At 45.4% G+C, this 15,525-nt stretch overlaps 1 protein-coding gene across 1 annotated transcript; it reads right to left on the reverse strand.

Annotated features, from left to right (window-relative positions):
* Positions 1 to 8,886: 8,886 nt before the first annotated feature.
* FCRLA (Fc receptor like A) lies at positions 8,887 to 15,093 on the reverse strand. The gene is made up of 6 exons (XM_068993742.1): positions 15,036 to 15,093; positions 11,951 to 11,965; positions 11,522 to 11,674; positions 10,938 to 11,204; positions 10,184 to 10,468; positions 8,887 to 9,188 (listed from the first exon to the last, which is right to left on the reverse strand). The coding sequence occupies exons 1-6, from the start codon at positions 15,091 to 15,093 to the stop codon at positions 8,887 to 8,889; spliced, it is 1,080 nt and encodes a 359-aa protein (XP_068849843.1).
* Between the last annotated feature and the right edge of the window lie 432 nt (positions 15,094 to 15,525).

The raw sequence follows: 15,525 nt of genomic DNA on the forward strand, positions 1-15,525 counted from the left end.
TTCAGTGTCTAAGTCATGCCCAACTGTTTGTGACCCCAAGGACTGCAGCACGCCAGACTTCCCTGTCCTTCACTGTCTCCTGAAGCTTGCTCAAACTCATGCCCATTGAGTCAGTGATGCTATCTAACCATCTCATCCTCTGCCGCCCCCTTCTCTCGCCCTCAATCTTTCCCAGCCTCAGAGTCTTTTCCAACGAGTCAGCTCTTTGAATCAGGTGGCCAAAGTATTGTGGCTTCAGCTTCAGCATCAGTCCTACCAATGAATATTCAGGGTTGATTTCCTTTAGGATTGACTTGTTTGATCTCCTTGCTGTCAAGGGACTGTCAAGAATCCTCCAGCACACAATTCAGAAGCATTAGTTCTTTGGTAATCCCCTGGAGAACAGAAAGGCTATACACTGCAGTATTCTTGCCTGGAGAATTCCATGAATAGAGGAGCCTGGCAGGCCACAGTCCATGGGGTCGCAAAGAACTGGAGACAACTGAGTGACTTCATTTTTCATTTTTCATTCATACTTCTGTTCTCCTCTGCTCCACACAAACACCCGCTGTGCAAACTTTACTTTCTAATCCTTCATACATGCATATATTTACATTTGACAAATGTTTAGTATTATTATTTTACATACATGCTATTGTGTTTTAGATATTTCTCTTTTAGAATAAAAGCCAGAGGTAAGAATTTGCCTCCTCCCTCCCTTTTTTCCTGCCTCATTGTGCCGAGACATCGCACCTCATCTTCTCTGGCCCTTGAACTGGAATTTACATCATCAATTCCCCTGGCTATCAGGCCTTTGGATTCAGACTCAGTTTCCCTTTCCTAAGCCTCTGGTTTGCAGATGGCAGATCATGGGACTTTTCTTCCTCCATAATCTCATGAGCCAATTCCTCATACTCACCTTCTCTTCCCTCTCCCTGGGCCTCTGAAAACCACCATTCTACTCTTTCCTTCTTCGAGTTTAGCTCTATCAGATTTCACACAAAGATGCATGCATGCATGCTAAGTCACTCAGTCATGTCCGACTCCTTGCAACCCTATGGACTGCAGCCCGCCAGGCTCCTCTGTCTGAGGGGATTCTCCAGGCAAGAATTCTGGAGTGGGTTGCCTTGTCCTCCTTCAGGGGATCTTCTTCACACATAAATGAGATCATGCAATATTTATCCCTCTTGTCTGGCTTATTTCACTTGGCACAGTGTCTTCCAAGTTCATCCATATTATGAATGGCAAGAGTTTCTTTTCTTAAGGCTGAATAATATTCTATTACATATATGTGTATTACATACAACATATCTTAGATACATTTTAATTATCCATTCATTTGTTGACATTTAGGTTGTTTTCATATTTTGGCTATTGTGAATAATGCTACAATGGACATGGGAATGCAGATATCTCTTGAGATACAGATTTTCCTTTTCATTTAGGGATATATATATTCCTCCCTCCTTCCCCTCCATTCGGTCCTTCCCCCTCTCCACTCTCCACTTCCCTCCTCCATTTTCTCCTTTCCTATTCCTCCCCTTCCTGGCTTTCCCTCTCCTCTTCCACCTCTCCTTCCTCCCTGCTCCCTGGGAGGCCCCTGTTTTGGATTGTCTGGGGACCACTGCTAGAGGCAGGAGCGGGGGCGCTGTGGACTACCCTCACCCCTGGCCCCAGCCCCACCACCCAGCTCCACAGCATCTCCCCCTTGTTGATCCTCAGGCCTTGAGGAAGCCCAGCCCTCCATCCCACCAGGATCTGTGGTGAGTGGGGGCCACAGCAGCTGTGTCCCCAGGAGGAGGGGAGGAAGATTCCGGCTGAGTTCTGCTGCTGCTGCTGCTGCTGCTGATTGTTGCCTTGGCCAGCCCCACCGGCCAGGTGCTCTCATCACCACGCAGGGCTGCCATCCTGGACGACCAGACTGTGTGGCGCCACAGTGAATGTCTGGCCCTGGCCCTGACCCTGGCCCGGCAGCAGATCAACAGGATCATCAACGTCCCAGCCAAGGCCGCTGTGGAAGTAGACATCTCTGGGCTGCAGCAGGACAGCCAGTAGAGGACCACGGACACCATGTGTCAGATCCTGCCCAAGGGGGCCATGTCTGCCCTGGGACCCTCCTCCAGCCCCACTTCTGTCTCCACAGTGAGCCAGATCTGTGGAGAGGAGATCCCCCACGCCAAGGTGGGTCCCGAGGAGACGTCCCACCTTCAGTACCTCCGCTTTGCGTCTGGCAGCCTGCACCCCAACGACTAAGACAACCAGCCTGGCCATCTCCCGGGTCCCCAAGTTTTTCAACTACTCTTCAGCCAGCCTCATCTGTGAGTGCTCATCTCAAGGCCGAGTGCCTGCTGCGATTGGAGGAACTGGTGTATGGCATCCTCATCTCCAAGGAGACTCTGTCCGTGAGGATGCTGGACGACAGCTGGGACCCCCACCCCGCTGCTCAAGGAGTTCCACAATGACAAAAGTGCCCACCATCCTCATTGACACCAACGCATCCATCTCCCACCTCATTCTCAGTACCGCCTCGAGGGCTGGGAATGACCTCAGCGTTTTCAGGTACATCCTCGTCACCATGGACTTCCCCATTCTGCACCTGGACGGGGTGGTGGAGGACTCCTCCAACATCCTGGGCTTCTCCAGTTTCAACACCTCGCAGCCCTTCGATCCCGAGTTTGTGCACAGCCTCAAAGTGTCTTGAAGGGAGAACTGAGAAGCCAGCACCTACCCCCGTCCCGCGGCGAGCTCTTGCCCTACCCCCAGCTCGCAGACACTTCTGGGGCCCCTTCAGGCCTCGGCCGATCATGCTCAGAACCCCTGGTGTCCCTTCTGCTTTCTGAGTACATCCAGGAGGCCTCACGGTGTGGCCTGGATTAAGTCTGACCTGTTTCTTCCTCTCCACCAGGTCCACTCGCATGTGTCCCCTCCAGGTGCCCAGCAGATATGCACCCCAGAACCTTTGCACTTGCTCTTCCTGCTGCTTTGCATGCATGTCCCTAGGGGGCTAGTGATTTGATCCCATGTTGCCAAGTTACTGCTCAAATGCCACCCTCCCATTAAAAAATGGCCAAATACCCACTATTTGCAATGCTAGAGACTAGGGTTCCATCCCTGGGTCAGGAAGAACCCCTGGAGAAGGAAATGCCAACCCACTCCAGTGTTCTTGCCTGGAGAGTTCTATGGACAGAGGAGCCTGACATGCTACAGTTCATGAGGTGGCAAAGAGTCAGACAGGACTTAGCTGACTAATACACATACGTGGGATTCTTGTTCACTAGGCAGTTCTGTTTTTAAATGTTGAGCAACCTCCATACTGTTCTCCATAGTGGCTGCACGAATTTACATTCCCCTCAATGGTGCACAAGGGTTCCCTTTCCTCCACAGCCTTGCAACACCTGTTATCTTCTTTTGGATACTAGTCTTTCGGATAGGTGTGAGGTGGTATCTCACTGTGGTTTTAATTTGCTTTTTCCTGATAATTAGTGACACTGAGCACCTTTTAATATACCTATTGGCCATCTGTACATCTTCTTTTGAGAAATGCCTATTCAGATTCTTCATCCATTTTTTAATCAAGCTATTTGGGGTTTTGCTGCTAAGTTGTTCGTGCTTCTTATATATTTTGGATATTAATTCCTTATCAGCTATAGGGTTTGCAAATATTTCCTTCCACTCCATAGGTTGCCTTTTTATTCTTGATTATTTTCATTGCTATACAGAAGTTGTTGTGTCTTCTCACAGATGTACAAAGGAAAAAAGAAACATGCAGTATAACCAACTTAGACTCTTAAAAAGTGTCCAATTAGAAGCATTAAAATGACTGAGCTGAGGTTGAGGTCAAAATTATTTTATTATACCTAGAGAACTGATTAAGGAATCGAAAAGTAAATGGGTTCTTCTCTTCAGAAATGCATAAATATTGAGATTTTTTAGGGTAATGTCAGGCTGGGCCTTAAGAATGATCTAATTCAGTAATTCTCAGTTTGGTCTAGAGATACCTGGGGGTTCCAATGACCCTTTAAGGGATCTGCAAAGTCAAAATTATGTTTGTGTGCTGAGTCACTTCAGCCATGTCCAGTTCTTTGTAACCCCATGGACTGTGTAGCCCACCAGGCTCCTCTGTCCGTGGCATTCTCCAGGCAAGAATGCGGGAGTGGGTTGCCATTTTCTCCTCCAGGGGATCATCCCAACCCAGGAATCAAATGCATGTCTCTTACATCTCCTGTATTGTCAGGTGGGTTCTTTACCACCAGCTTCACCCCCTACTAAGAGGTTTCTTGCCTGTTTCATTAGGTTGACACTTGCATAGATGGCACAAAGCAGTGCGGGATAAAACTGTTAGATCTGAAGCATAGTTGAAGGCAGTGGCACCAAACTGTATTTTTCACCATTATGTTATGTGCTCACAGTAAGAAAACAGAACAAAATCTTGATGACATCATTTTAAAATTAATTTTGTTACATTTTGAGGTCAAACTGCACATCTCTTAAATATTTTGTGGGCTGAAATAGGAAGTATGCACTTCTGTTCCATACTGTTTTCAGGGAAAGCTCTTACACAACTGAGTTCTGAGTTGAACCAGCTACCCTTTTTCTTGGAATACCATTTTTAATTTTAAAAATGACTGAAAAATTATAGTCATTCAGACTTGGGTATTTCTCAGACATTTTCTTAAAAGTGAACAAAGTGAGACTGTCACTTCAAGGAAAACATCTGATAGTAATTATTGCCAATGGTGAAATTCCAGATCTCAAATGAAAATTAGAACTTTAGAAAAACTTGTATTTGTTATCATGAGCTTGACAGTTTCCCAGTAATTAAAGACTTTTCAGTTGATACTGAATCTGATTTTTAAAATATTGTATACAATGAGATGCTATCAACATTTAAAAGACCTCTATAACTTTGTGAACAAATATTTTCAACTGCCAACACATGAATGAAAGATCTATTGAAAGTACAAAAAGGACCAATGAATTTTATTGTAGCAGAGTAAGAAATGCTTCTTGAGGGCTTCCCTAGCGGTCAGTGGTTAAGAATTCATCTGCCAAGGCAGAGGACAAGGGTTCAATTCCTGGTCCAGGAAAATCCCATATGCCACAAGGCAACTAAGCCTGCACGTCCTCGACCTGGTGCTCTGTGCCAAAGAGAAGCCACTGCAATGAGAAGCCCATACACCGCAACTAGAGAGGAGCCCCTACTCGCCACAACTGGAGAAAGTCCTAACGCAGCAACAAAGACCCACAGCAGCCAAAAGCAGAAAGAAATGCATGTTGATATGGCTTCAGATTCCATAATGCAACTCAATGTTTAAGAAACTATCCTTGTTGAGTTTTCATGTAGCATCAAAGAAGAATATCCACAATTATACAAAAAGTCTCTTAAAAGGCAACTACAAACCTGTATGAGGCCAGATTTTCTTCATAAACTTCCACTGAACTCTCCTTTGAAAGTAGAGTTCATGTTAAAAATTTTTTTTTCTTATAGCACCTTGCACAGTACTGTACACATAAATACCACATTAAATGAAGGTGCTTCAGTACTGACAAAAATTAGCTGTCTTGTCTGGCTTGGAAAATGTGTGAAACATCTATAATCACGTCTTTAAGTTCAACAAAAATAGGTTTACCAAATCCAGCAATTCTAACAGTATACCAGGGGCAGTCTTTAGCAAGTTGATATTACTTGGAGATCGATAAAGAACTACTTCACACTGTAGGTAATAAACTTGGCTTCTTATTACCTGTAAGAAAAAACAAAAGCAGATAACATAAAGGAATATGAAGATGATTTAGAGAAATATATATGTATATTTCTAAATTCCTACTCCAAGAAGATTTTTTTAATTAATAATTTATAATTACCTATGTGGTCCTCCTCAGTGGTCTCCCATTAGCTCCTCAGAGGTAACTACTATCCTGACCATGCTGTTTCCATTTTTGTGCCTTTTTTAAAAGTTTTATCATGTGTATGAATGAATGGCTACACAATATATTCCTTTGTATAAAGGACATCATACCATATGGTATCTTCTGGGATTTTTTTTTTTCACTGAATATTAATATTCCTAATATGCTTTATGCTGCTGCATTGTAGCTATGGTTCATTTATTCTGTTGTATAGTATTCTGTTCTGTGAAGATAGCACAACTTATCCATTTTTTCTGTTGGACAACTGAATTGAATTCAAAGTTCTGATTTTACTAATAGTGCTCTTATGAACACTATTGTACATATCTTCTGGTATACATGTAAATATACTAATCAGTATATATACTCAGGCATGAAATTCTCAGTTATAGAGTGTGCAAGTATTCAACTTTACAAGACAACAGGTGTGCTTGGTATCTAACGTTTATTTCAGAGATAACATCCGGTGCAGCTGCATTAAGGCCTTTTTGGGTTACAGAATCCTACACTGCACAGGCCATAAACCCAATCTAGCATAACAATTCCTCTTTGCCAGCCTTTTTCCAATTTCCCCAGGCTGGACAGACAGATGAGGACAGGTGAAAGCTCTCTCCCTCTCATTCCTTCATTTCTGTTCTTGCCTTTCTTATCCCTGATGATAGCAGTTTCTCTCTCTGAGGCATCCAGTTCTTGACCTAATCTGGGTCCTCTAGGGGAGAACCTGGACATTTTGCTGATACTAGATGTCCTACTCATCCTTTAAGGTATAGCTTAATTCCCATCTTCTTCACAATGCTTCCCTTATTATGCTGACCCTATTCAGTTCAATGATCCAAAATTCACTGACAGTTTAAATATGCCTCATTAAGCTAGACACCAATGAGTCAATGTGGAACAGAGAGCTCAAGAAGTCCTCAAAGAGCTCACCTTTCAGTGACTAGAAATAAGATAGTAAAAAAATTAAAATGCAATGTGATGATAAAGGTCCCCATTGACACATGGATGAGGAGTACAGAAGAGAGACACTTAGCCAGCTACACCCATTTCTTCCTTATTTTTTCTCTGAGAGCTTTTATTATCTGTACATGACTCCCTTATTTAGCGCAGGCTTGCAGGATGCATTTATGAATGTGGTACCACTAGTTGAAATCAATTCCATGTAGAATGGCTATAACATAGAACCTTTGACGATACATTCAGTGTGGTCCATTGGCACCTGGGCTTCCACTTTGGTCATCTACCAAATGACATATTTCTGGTCGTCATTTCTTGCAACTCCCACTCATACACTTGTTAATCCATCCCCTCATGCTACAGTGGTATTTGTGGACTTTTACCAATTTTCATTTGCTTCTGATCTTTCCCCTTGTAGATGATAGGAATCACCATAAAACTGGCATTTTAGAGGGAGCTAGGAACCACTAGTGGGGAGGGCATGGCAACCCACTCCAGTATTCTTGCCTGGAGAATCTCCATGGACAGAAGAGCCTGGCAGGCTACAGTCCATGGGGTCGCAAAGAGTCAGACATGACTAAGTCAGTCAGCAACTAAGCACAACACAGAAACCACCTGAAAACTTGAATTTTAACATTCAACGTGATTCTGTTCCTTTGTTTCCTTGCAGCATTTCTGGAGCAATCAAATATACATCGTTGTAAATCACTGTGGGTCCAAACTGCACACAGAATAAACAGCAGAAAAAAACCATCCACTGAATGACCTAACACAACGTAATTTAAGATAACATGGTAGAGTCCTCCCTGGCTGAGGTCATAAAATGAAGGGCTAACTCATTGACCAAAGGTCACTGTAGAGCATGTCAGGCTAGCTCTCATTGGCTGAGAATGCACAGTAGCAGTCCAAGCATAGAAAAAAGTATTATTATGGTACCAAAATCAATTTATGTATATTTTTAAAGAAAAATATTTCAGAGATGAATTAAATAAATAATTGCTGTTCTGGCAATGCTATTGATGTCATTTAGTCACTCAGTCATGTTTGACTCTTTGTGAGCCCATGGACTGTAATGCTTCAGGCTCCTCTGTCCATGGGATTTCCCAGGCAAGAATACTGGAGTGGGTTACCATTTCCTTCTCCAGGGGATCTTCTTGACCCAGGGATTGAACTCAAGTCTCCTGCATTGGCAGGCAAGTTCTTTACCACCTGGGAAGCCCAGCAGTGTTACGCTTTATCACATATTTCTGTGATCAAGCATGATAATTCAGTAGGATTCTGTGGGGAATTTGTATATGCCCTGATTTAATTGCTTAATGGGTAGGAGTATTACCATCCCTCCATCTCAAATTGTAAATCCTCTATAGACAGAAACACTGTTTTATAGGTATATTTAACATAGCATCAATTTGGGCATGTAGCAGAGGCCAGAAAATACCAGCATGTAATTAATATTTGCTGAATTAAGGCTAGCAGGAGAGAATTAAGTTAAAGAGGCAAAAGTTCATCTCAAAGTCCAACACCTATGTGAAGCTGAGGTTCCCCAACCTCAGCACTATTGCCATTTTGGACCAGATAATCCTTTGTTGTGGAAGGCTGTTCTGTGTATTATTGGATGTTTAATAACATCCCTAGACACCAGCAGCACACACCCCCGCCCCCGACCATGTGACAACCAAAAATGTCTCCAGACATTGCCAAATGTCCCCTAGGATGGAGAGAGATTGCTGTTGGTTGACACTGCTGCATTAAATGTATCTCATTGCTTCTCTTTCATTCACCAGATTCTGGTCTGGGCCACAGAAGGCAACTCTCTAGATCAAGCAGGATATGACTTCATGTTAAGAGAGAATACACAATTATAGTTAAACGCCAGGTATAACTTGGTACAAATTTATTTATACTCACCTATCTCTGCTGCTCTAACAAAACACTGGGCAACCTGTAAAACCATTTATGCATGAGTATAGAACAGAAAGATGAAAACTAGAAAAAAAACCTGGATTTATTGGGGGTAGTCAAGCAATACGGCAGGTGAACTATTTATTCATGTTTGGCAGGACCCTCTGTGGTCTCAAGCTTCAGGTGGCTAGACAAGTCCCTCAGCTCTATGACCAGGTGACCAAGGAGAACTCTCATATCCTGTATCTGCTTGAGGAGAACACGCATCTGGTGATACAGATGAGGGTCTGGGCCTTGTGGAGGGGAAAAGGAGTCTGGATCCTTAGCAGAAGGGGTGGGAAGTGGAGGCAGTGGCCCAGGGGGCTTTGTAGAAGTAGTTTCTGGAGCATCTGCTTTCTGAGGAGCTGGAGTCAAGGCAGTGGGTGCGGCAGAGCTGGAGGGACCTGGATCAGGGGCAGGAGACACAGACAAGAGTGAAGCCCGACTCTCGTCCTACCCTCATACTCCTGGTCAATCTTTCTTATTCTCTGAAAGCAGCTTTGGAGCCCAGTGGCAGCAAAAACTTGAGGACTCTGGTCCAAATTCCAGTCTGAAGAAATCTGAATTTCTTCTGCTTGAAAATCTTCCACGGGGAGGCCTTATGATTAAAAAGGCTATGGATATTAGCCAGTTCCTCCTCTTTTAATTGAATCCCTTACAACACGCATGTTGTACAACAGGTAACTGGTCCTAGGTCAATCTCCTATCGTACATGCATGCACGCTAAGTCTCTTCAGTCGTGTCTGACTCTTTGTGACCCCATGGACTGTGGCCCGCCAGGCTCCTCTGTCCATGGGGATTCTCCAGGCAAGAATACTGGAGTGGGTTGCCATGGCGTTCTACACTAATGTACATGCCATTAGTGTAATTCCTTATCCTGTGCCAGCCTTCAGTGTTTTGAGGACGCCTCTGCTGGCCCCATGAGTCACTTCCTCTTCAAGATGAGCATCTCCCATCCCTTCCATTATTTTCCTTATCACATGTCTTGAGCTCCCTCCCTACCCTGGACACCTCCTGTGGGTATATTTCAGATCAAATGCAGCCTTCTTGATGGAGATTCCTAGAATTGAATATAAACTGCAGCCTACTTCATCCTCACTCTAGAAACTCTGTTCCTACAAATGTCCAGAGTTCATGAAGGGAGTGTCAAGTCTACGGGGCAGTAGCTCCTGGCTCAGGTCATGGTTTGGTGAGTTGTACACCACGGTCTGGGGGAGAAGTTGCCTATTTGTGCTTTTTTCCACCACCAGGGACTCTGGCTTATTGTTCTTGCCTCCTGTGTGTCCTTTCTTAACCTGCTTACACCAAACCCTAGCTCATGGACCCAGTTGTCTTATCCCCTTCCTTCCTGCTTTTTCACACACATCACACACACAAACACACACACACACAAACTCACCCTGCACCCTGATCTCCAGCTTGGGGCTCTGTTTCCAAACTTGATTGTCCTCAGTGGCTGCTTCACACCAGTAGGACCCAGAATGTGCTTCTGACGCAGTGGGGATCTGGAATTCTGGAGAGGGGCCCCTGCTGCGCACTGTCCTGCCGTCCTTGTAGAAGGAGAAGAGGAGGCGGGCGGCTGACCTCTGCAGGGGCAGCTTGGTCTGACAGCTCAGGGTCACTGGCTTCCCCTCTTGGGGCTCAGCTGAGGGTGTGACTCTGAGAACTGGGGCTCGAAACAGTTCTGGGGGAGAGAGAGGTGAGAAAGCGGAGGTCAGTCTACATTCAGGCGAGCCCCCAGCAAGCAAAGAACCCCGGCCCCACTTTCCTTCCCATCTTTCTAGATCAGGAAGGCCTTCTCCTAGAGAAGTTCCATTTGAACCTTTCAAGTTGTCTCTCTCTTCAATAGACAGGGCTAGAGAAGATCTAGAGATGGGCAAATCTGACCGTAAGCCAGACATCCAGGCAGTGAACATCGGGGAGCACAGAACTGTGTAGGACAGAGCAGAAGGAAACATGTTGAGCTCGGAGTCAAGCTGAAGGGCTTGAAAAGGCAATGCTAAGGTGCTGCTCCTCCTGAAGGCCACCTGGGCATCTGGCAGCAACCTACTGCTTAGGCCTTCGGTGATCTTGCCCTCTCCAGAGAAAGACAGTTGTAGCTCCCCTGTCTCTTTCCACCTGCCTCCACCATGACGACACTGCCTCCTGCTTACCATGAACTGTGAGAGCCACAGGAGACGCCGCCTCTGGGCTCCCGGGACCAGGGCTCCTGAGGACAGCGCTGCAGTGGTAGTGCCCGCTGTCGGCCTTTTGCGCCACAGTGATGGAGATTTCCTTGCTAGGTCCAGGGGGGCCAAGGGCTGCGCCGTCTCGGTAGAAGGTGACCTGGGTCAGTGGCCAGTCTTGCCAGGCCTGGCAGCGCAGAACCAGAGGGTCTCCTTCGAATATAGGCTTGGCTGGGCTTTGGAGGATCAGCCAGTCTGTGGTCCAAAGCAAAAGCTGAGCGTGACCTACTGCCCCTTGGGAGCTCCCTCAGAGCTGCCCATGATAGAGCCCTCTAGTCTTTCTCTGAGGGGCCAGGACACCTGCCCTCTGGTTGGGAGTGTGGGACAGCTTCTCTAGGGTCTAGCACAGAGGGTACCCTGGCTTCTTGGGCTGAAGATGGAGCAGATGGTATCCTTTCCCATGGCTAGTTTCCTGGGGGTACCTTCCTGAGTGGGCTGTGGGGCTGAAAGGAGAGCTTTGGGAAATGGGAGAAAGAGCTGCCTGCACTGGTCAGTCCTTTCTAAGACCTCACCGTAGGACACAATCAGGTGGATGGGTTCACTGAAAGTGTAGCCTTTGACCTGGAAGCGGACTTCCTTTGGGTCTGTCAAGTCATCCTCAGGGTGGCACATGCTCTCCTGGGTGCTGGCTGGTCCTTCGCACTGGAACGCCTCAAAACTGGCAGCTGCGGAGAGCATGGTTGGAGAAGAACCAGAAAATGATGCTGCAGCTTGGAGAAAGAGGACAGGAAACAGCTCTCCACAGCGGTTCCTCCCTCTCCTTGGGGAATCATGCATTTTAAAATAGAGTAAGAAGATATCAAAACCTTTTTTTTTCCCCCAAGAGACCCGTGTGGCTCTCTAAGAGAGATACATTTGACTTGATTCGCTGGCTCCCGGGTGCAGTCAGTGAGTGGACTGTGGGTTTGAGGAAGGGGGTGGGGAGAGAATGGTGAACTCACCAGCATGACATCCAGCTGCAGGTGCAGGAAACCAGACGTCAAAGACAAAGAGGATCCCAGAGCAGACAGACACGGGACAAGAGGGAAAGGAGATCAGATTCTAATTGTTGTTGAGTGTTTGCCATGTGCCAGGCATTGCCAGGCACGTTCACACTTTATCTCACTAATCTCACAAGATTTCTAGGCATGTGATTTCACCCCCACTTTATAAATCTTATTAATAAATGAACAGATTTTGAAAAGCCAATTCATTTACCCCCAATTTAAAAAAAGAGTAAGGAGTACAGCAAGAAAGTCAAGTACGTCTGAGCCCAAAGTCGGTATTCTCTTTACTTTGTTTTCCAGACATGATCTACTTTGGTCCTCAGACCTTCCTGGGGGCTTTCTTCCGTATTTTCATTTTCCCAGATTCACTTTGCTCTTCATCCTTGAACATGTCAGCTACCACTAGCTTTTAGTACCTCCTTCCTGGCTCTTCCTTTCAGGTTTTCCTTTTTCAGTCACCTTTACCTTAACGTCCTCTGTCCCTTGAACTTTCCCTGGCAATGGTAGAGCCCATCCTATGTCTTTCCTTCTACCCCTGACCCTCTACTCCGAGTCTGTACTGGTAGCTGCGAAGCAATTCTTTCTTTGCTTGGGGGTTTGAACTTAGTGTTATAGCTTTTTCACCACATTTCCTCACCCTTCCTCTTAGTTCCGTGGTTGCCCCAGGCTAGGCAAATCTCTCGTCTCCGTGACTGCTCCTTGACCCTCCTGATGCTTCTTTCCCTCTCCGGGGCCCATGGCCGTTCACATGTTCTCAGTTCTTTGCTGTGTCCCTTCCTGTCCCACTTGCTTTTGTTCCCTTTCACTTCCAAAGTCCCGATGCTCTTCTTTGACCTTGCAACTTCTCTTAGCAAGGCCCCTCTCTACTTCCTAATCCTCGTTACATCAACAGCAGGTGCTTTCTTTTGATCCCTCTCAGCCCTCTTCATCACCCTGCTACCCTCTTTTCAGTTCCTCCACTTTCACTCTACTGGAGTCAGCCTCTTCTCTTTTTGTAAAATAAAATGTTGTTAGGCTACCAGGCACTTTGACTCAATAAACTATGTGATGGATATTATTATTCTCATTTTATGGATAGGAAAACCGAGTTCAGAAATACGAAAAGTGGCTTTTCCAAGTGATGCAGAGCTAGTAGATAAGAGTGGCTTGAAACCAGAGCATCTGATTCTGAGTCTGGACTTCTCACCACAATACCACTGCTGTGTCATAATCCAGTCACCCAGTCCTGTTCCTGTGTGTTCAATAAAACAATTCAACAAAAATATTGTGTAGGGAAAATGTGGGTGCTGAGAATTCAAAGATAAATAAGATATAGTTTTAAAAATCAAACAAAAAGGCATTGTTCCTGCCTACAAGTAACTCTCAGTTCAGCGGCTGGCACAGGCATATGAAGAGATTATTTCAGATGAGGAAGAAAGTAAAAGAAAGAATTTGCACAGGCAGCCATCAAAGCAGAGAGGAGGGCTCAAGGAAGATTTCCTGGTAAAAATGCCACCTAAGCTGAGTCTTTAGGGATGCCCAGAAGATTGTAAGTGAGACAGGAGCAGGGAGCAACGGTGGGGATAGAGAAACGGGGCTCATTTCAGGCAGAAGTAGCAATATGAACAAAACTTTGGAGATAAATAATAGTTTGGCAGGTAAATATAAGCAGATTGGGATTTATTGCAAGGCTCAGAGGGTGAGAGAAGAGGTTGAAGAGGTTGAAACAGGGCCAAGTTATTGTGGATCTTGAATGCCATGATAAGGTGCTTGGGCTGGCAGACTTGAATTTTAGAAATTACTCTGGCTGCAGAGTCAGAATTTATTTCAAGAACACAAGGCTGAGATATGAAGATTAGTTAGGAAGTCGTTGGACTAGCACAAGACAGCAATGATGAGGGCTTGTCCTAGCAGATACCATTAGGCATGTTTCAGGAAAGAGCCCGGGTCTAGGACCAACTGAGAAGGTAGACTTTGCCAAACTTGATAACTGATCATGTGTAGAGGATGAAGGAGAGGGAGGAATCTATGTTATCTCCCAATTTTTGACCCAGATGTCTGGATGGGTACCATTAACTGAGATAAAACAGTGAAAAATGAAATTTGGGGACATCCCTAATGGTCTAGTGGCTAGGATCCTGGGCTTTCACTGCCATGGCCCAGGTTAAACCCCTGGTTAAGGAACTGAGATCCCTCAAGCCACATAGTGCAGTCAAAAAAACCAGAAGGATGAAATTAGGAGTGGGAGGCACCAAGAGAATAGATGAGATCCACTCTGGTCGTATTGTGCTGAGATATCTTGAAACGCGCAGGTAGCTATGTCTTGTGCAAAGCTTGATGTTTGAATGTGAAACTCAAAAGCATGATTAGGGTGTGATGCATCACTTAAAACTCTTAATTATACAGTTGTGGTGGTAAAAGTTAAATAGACAAATAAGTTCACTAAGGAGCTGCTGCTGCTAAGTCGCTTCAGTAAATTAAAAACTAAGGAGGCAAGGAGGCAACTGTAAAAAATGCGTCTTTAAGGGAAAGAGAAGAGAAGCCACCAAAGGGACCAAGAGAGATACGCGAAGTACAAAGAGCAGCCAGGGGAATAGAGATTGCCAAAGAAGAATAAGTGATCAGCAGTACCCAATGCAGCAGAGAAGTCCAGCAGGATAAGATTTTAAAAGTGTGAAGTGTCTGAATAGAGTTTGTTGTGCTCTGGCCGAAACTGAGCCCAGCGGAAGCCAAACTACGGTCATTGAGAGTGAGTGACAAGTGGGGAAATAGAGAAAGTAAAAATGCAGACTACTCGTTCAAGAGATTTTTCTGAGCAAAGAAAGAAAAGAGTTGAGATTGTAGCTAAAGAGGGCATCATAGTTAAGGGGACTTTTAGGATGAAAAAAAATACCATTCAGAAAGAGCCATTCAGTTCTGCCCGCGAAACTTGCTTACACTAGCCCTATCCCACCTGAACTCGGCTTCTGAGAGCTGAAGTTAGTCCATGCTGCTTTCCTTTGGGTCTTTTCCCCAAAGTCCGACATATCTCCATTACCACAAATTCCAAGATTTTACTTACCCAGTAGCATCTGGGCTGCCCAGAGCAAAGCAGGAGAAAAGTAGAAGACTCCGGCCATGAGGACAGAGCTGAGCTTCGTGGTAACTGTGTTTGGGTCTCCTGCAGCTTCTAACACACTGATTTTCTTCAACACGAAACCTCTCAAATTAGAAAAGAGGAAGTAAGTCTAACTGTCTGATCTCCTTGCATCTGGGGCCCATTTTCAACTTTGCAATTGACTTTCATCCTTCAGATTGACCAGGTTGGTTCCAGCACCATCAGCACCCTTAGGGGTGTGGATGACATGATCACCCTCCCAGTTGTTCGTGAATTCCCCCGCAAAGCTCAGAGACCTTTCAAAGCATGTTGGAAAGCATGTTTCAAAGTCTGCTCTCCCACCGGCCTTCACAAACTCTGGGCAAAATCAGTGCAACAATCATTCATGTCACCAATGAAATAACTGGGGATAGGAGGCAGGAAATTGCTTGAAGGCTACACAGAAAGTCACAGG

This window comes from Capricornis sumatraensis, chromosome 2, assembly GCF_032405125.1.
Source record: "Capricornis sumatraensis isolate serow.1 chromosome 2, serow.2, whole genome shotgun sequence".
NCBI classification, from domain to species: Eukaryota; Metazoa; Chordata; class Mammalia; order Artiodactyla; family Bovidae; genus Capricornis; species Capricornis sumatraensis.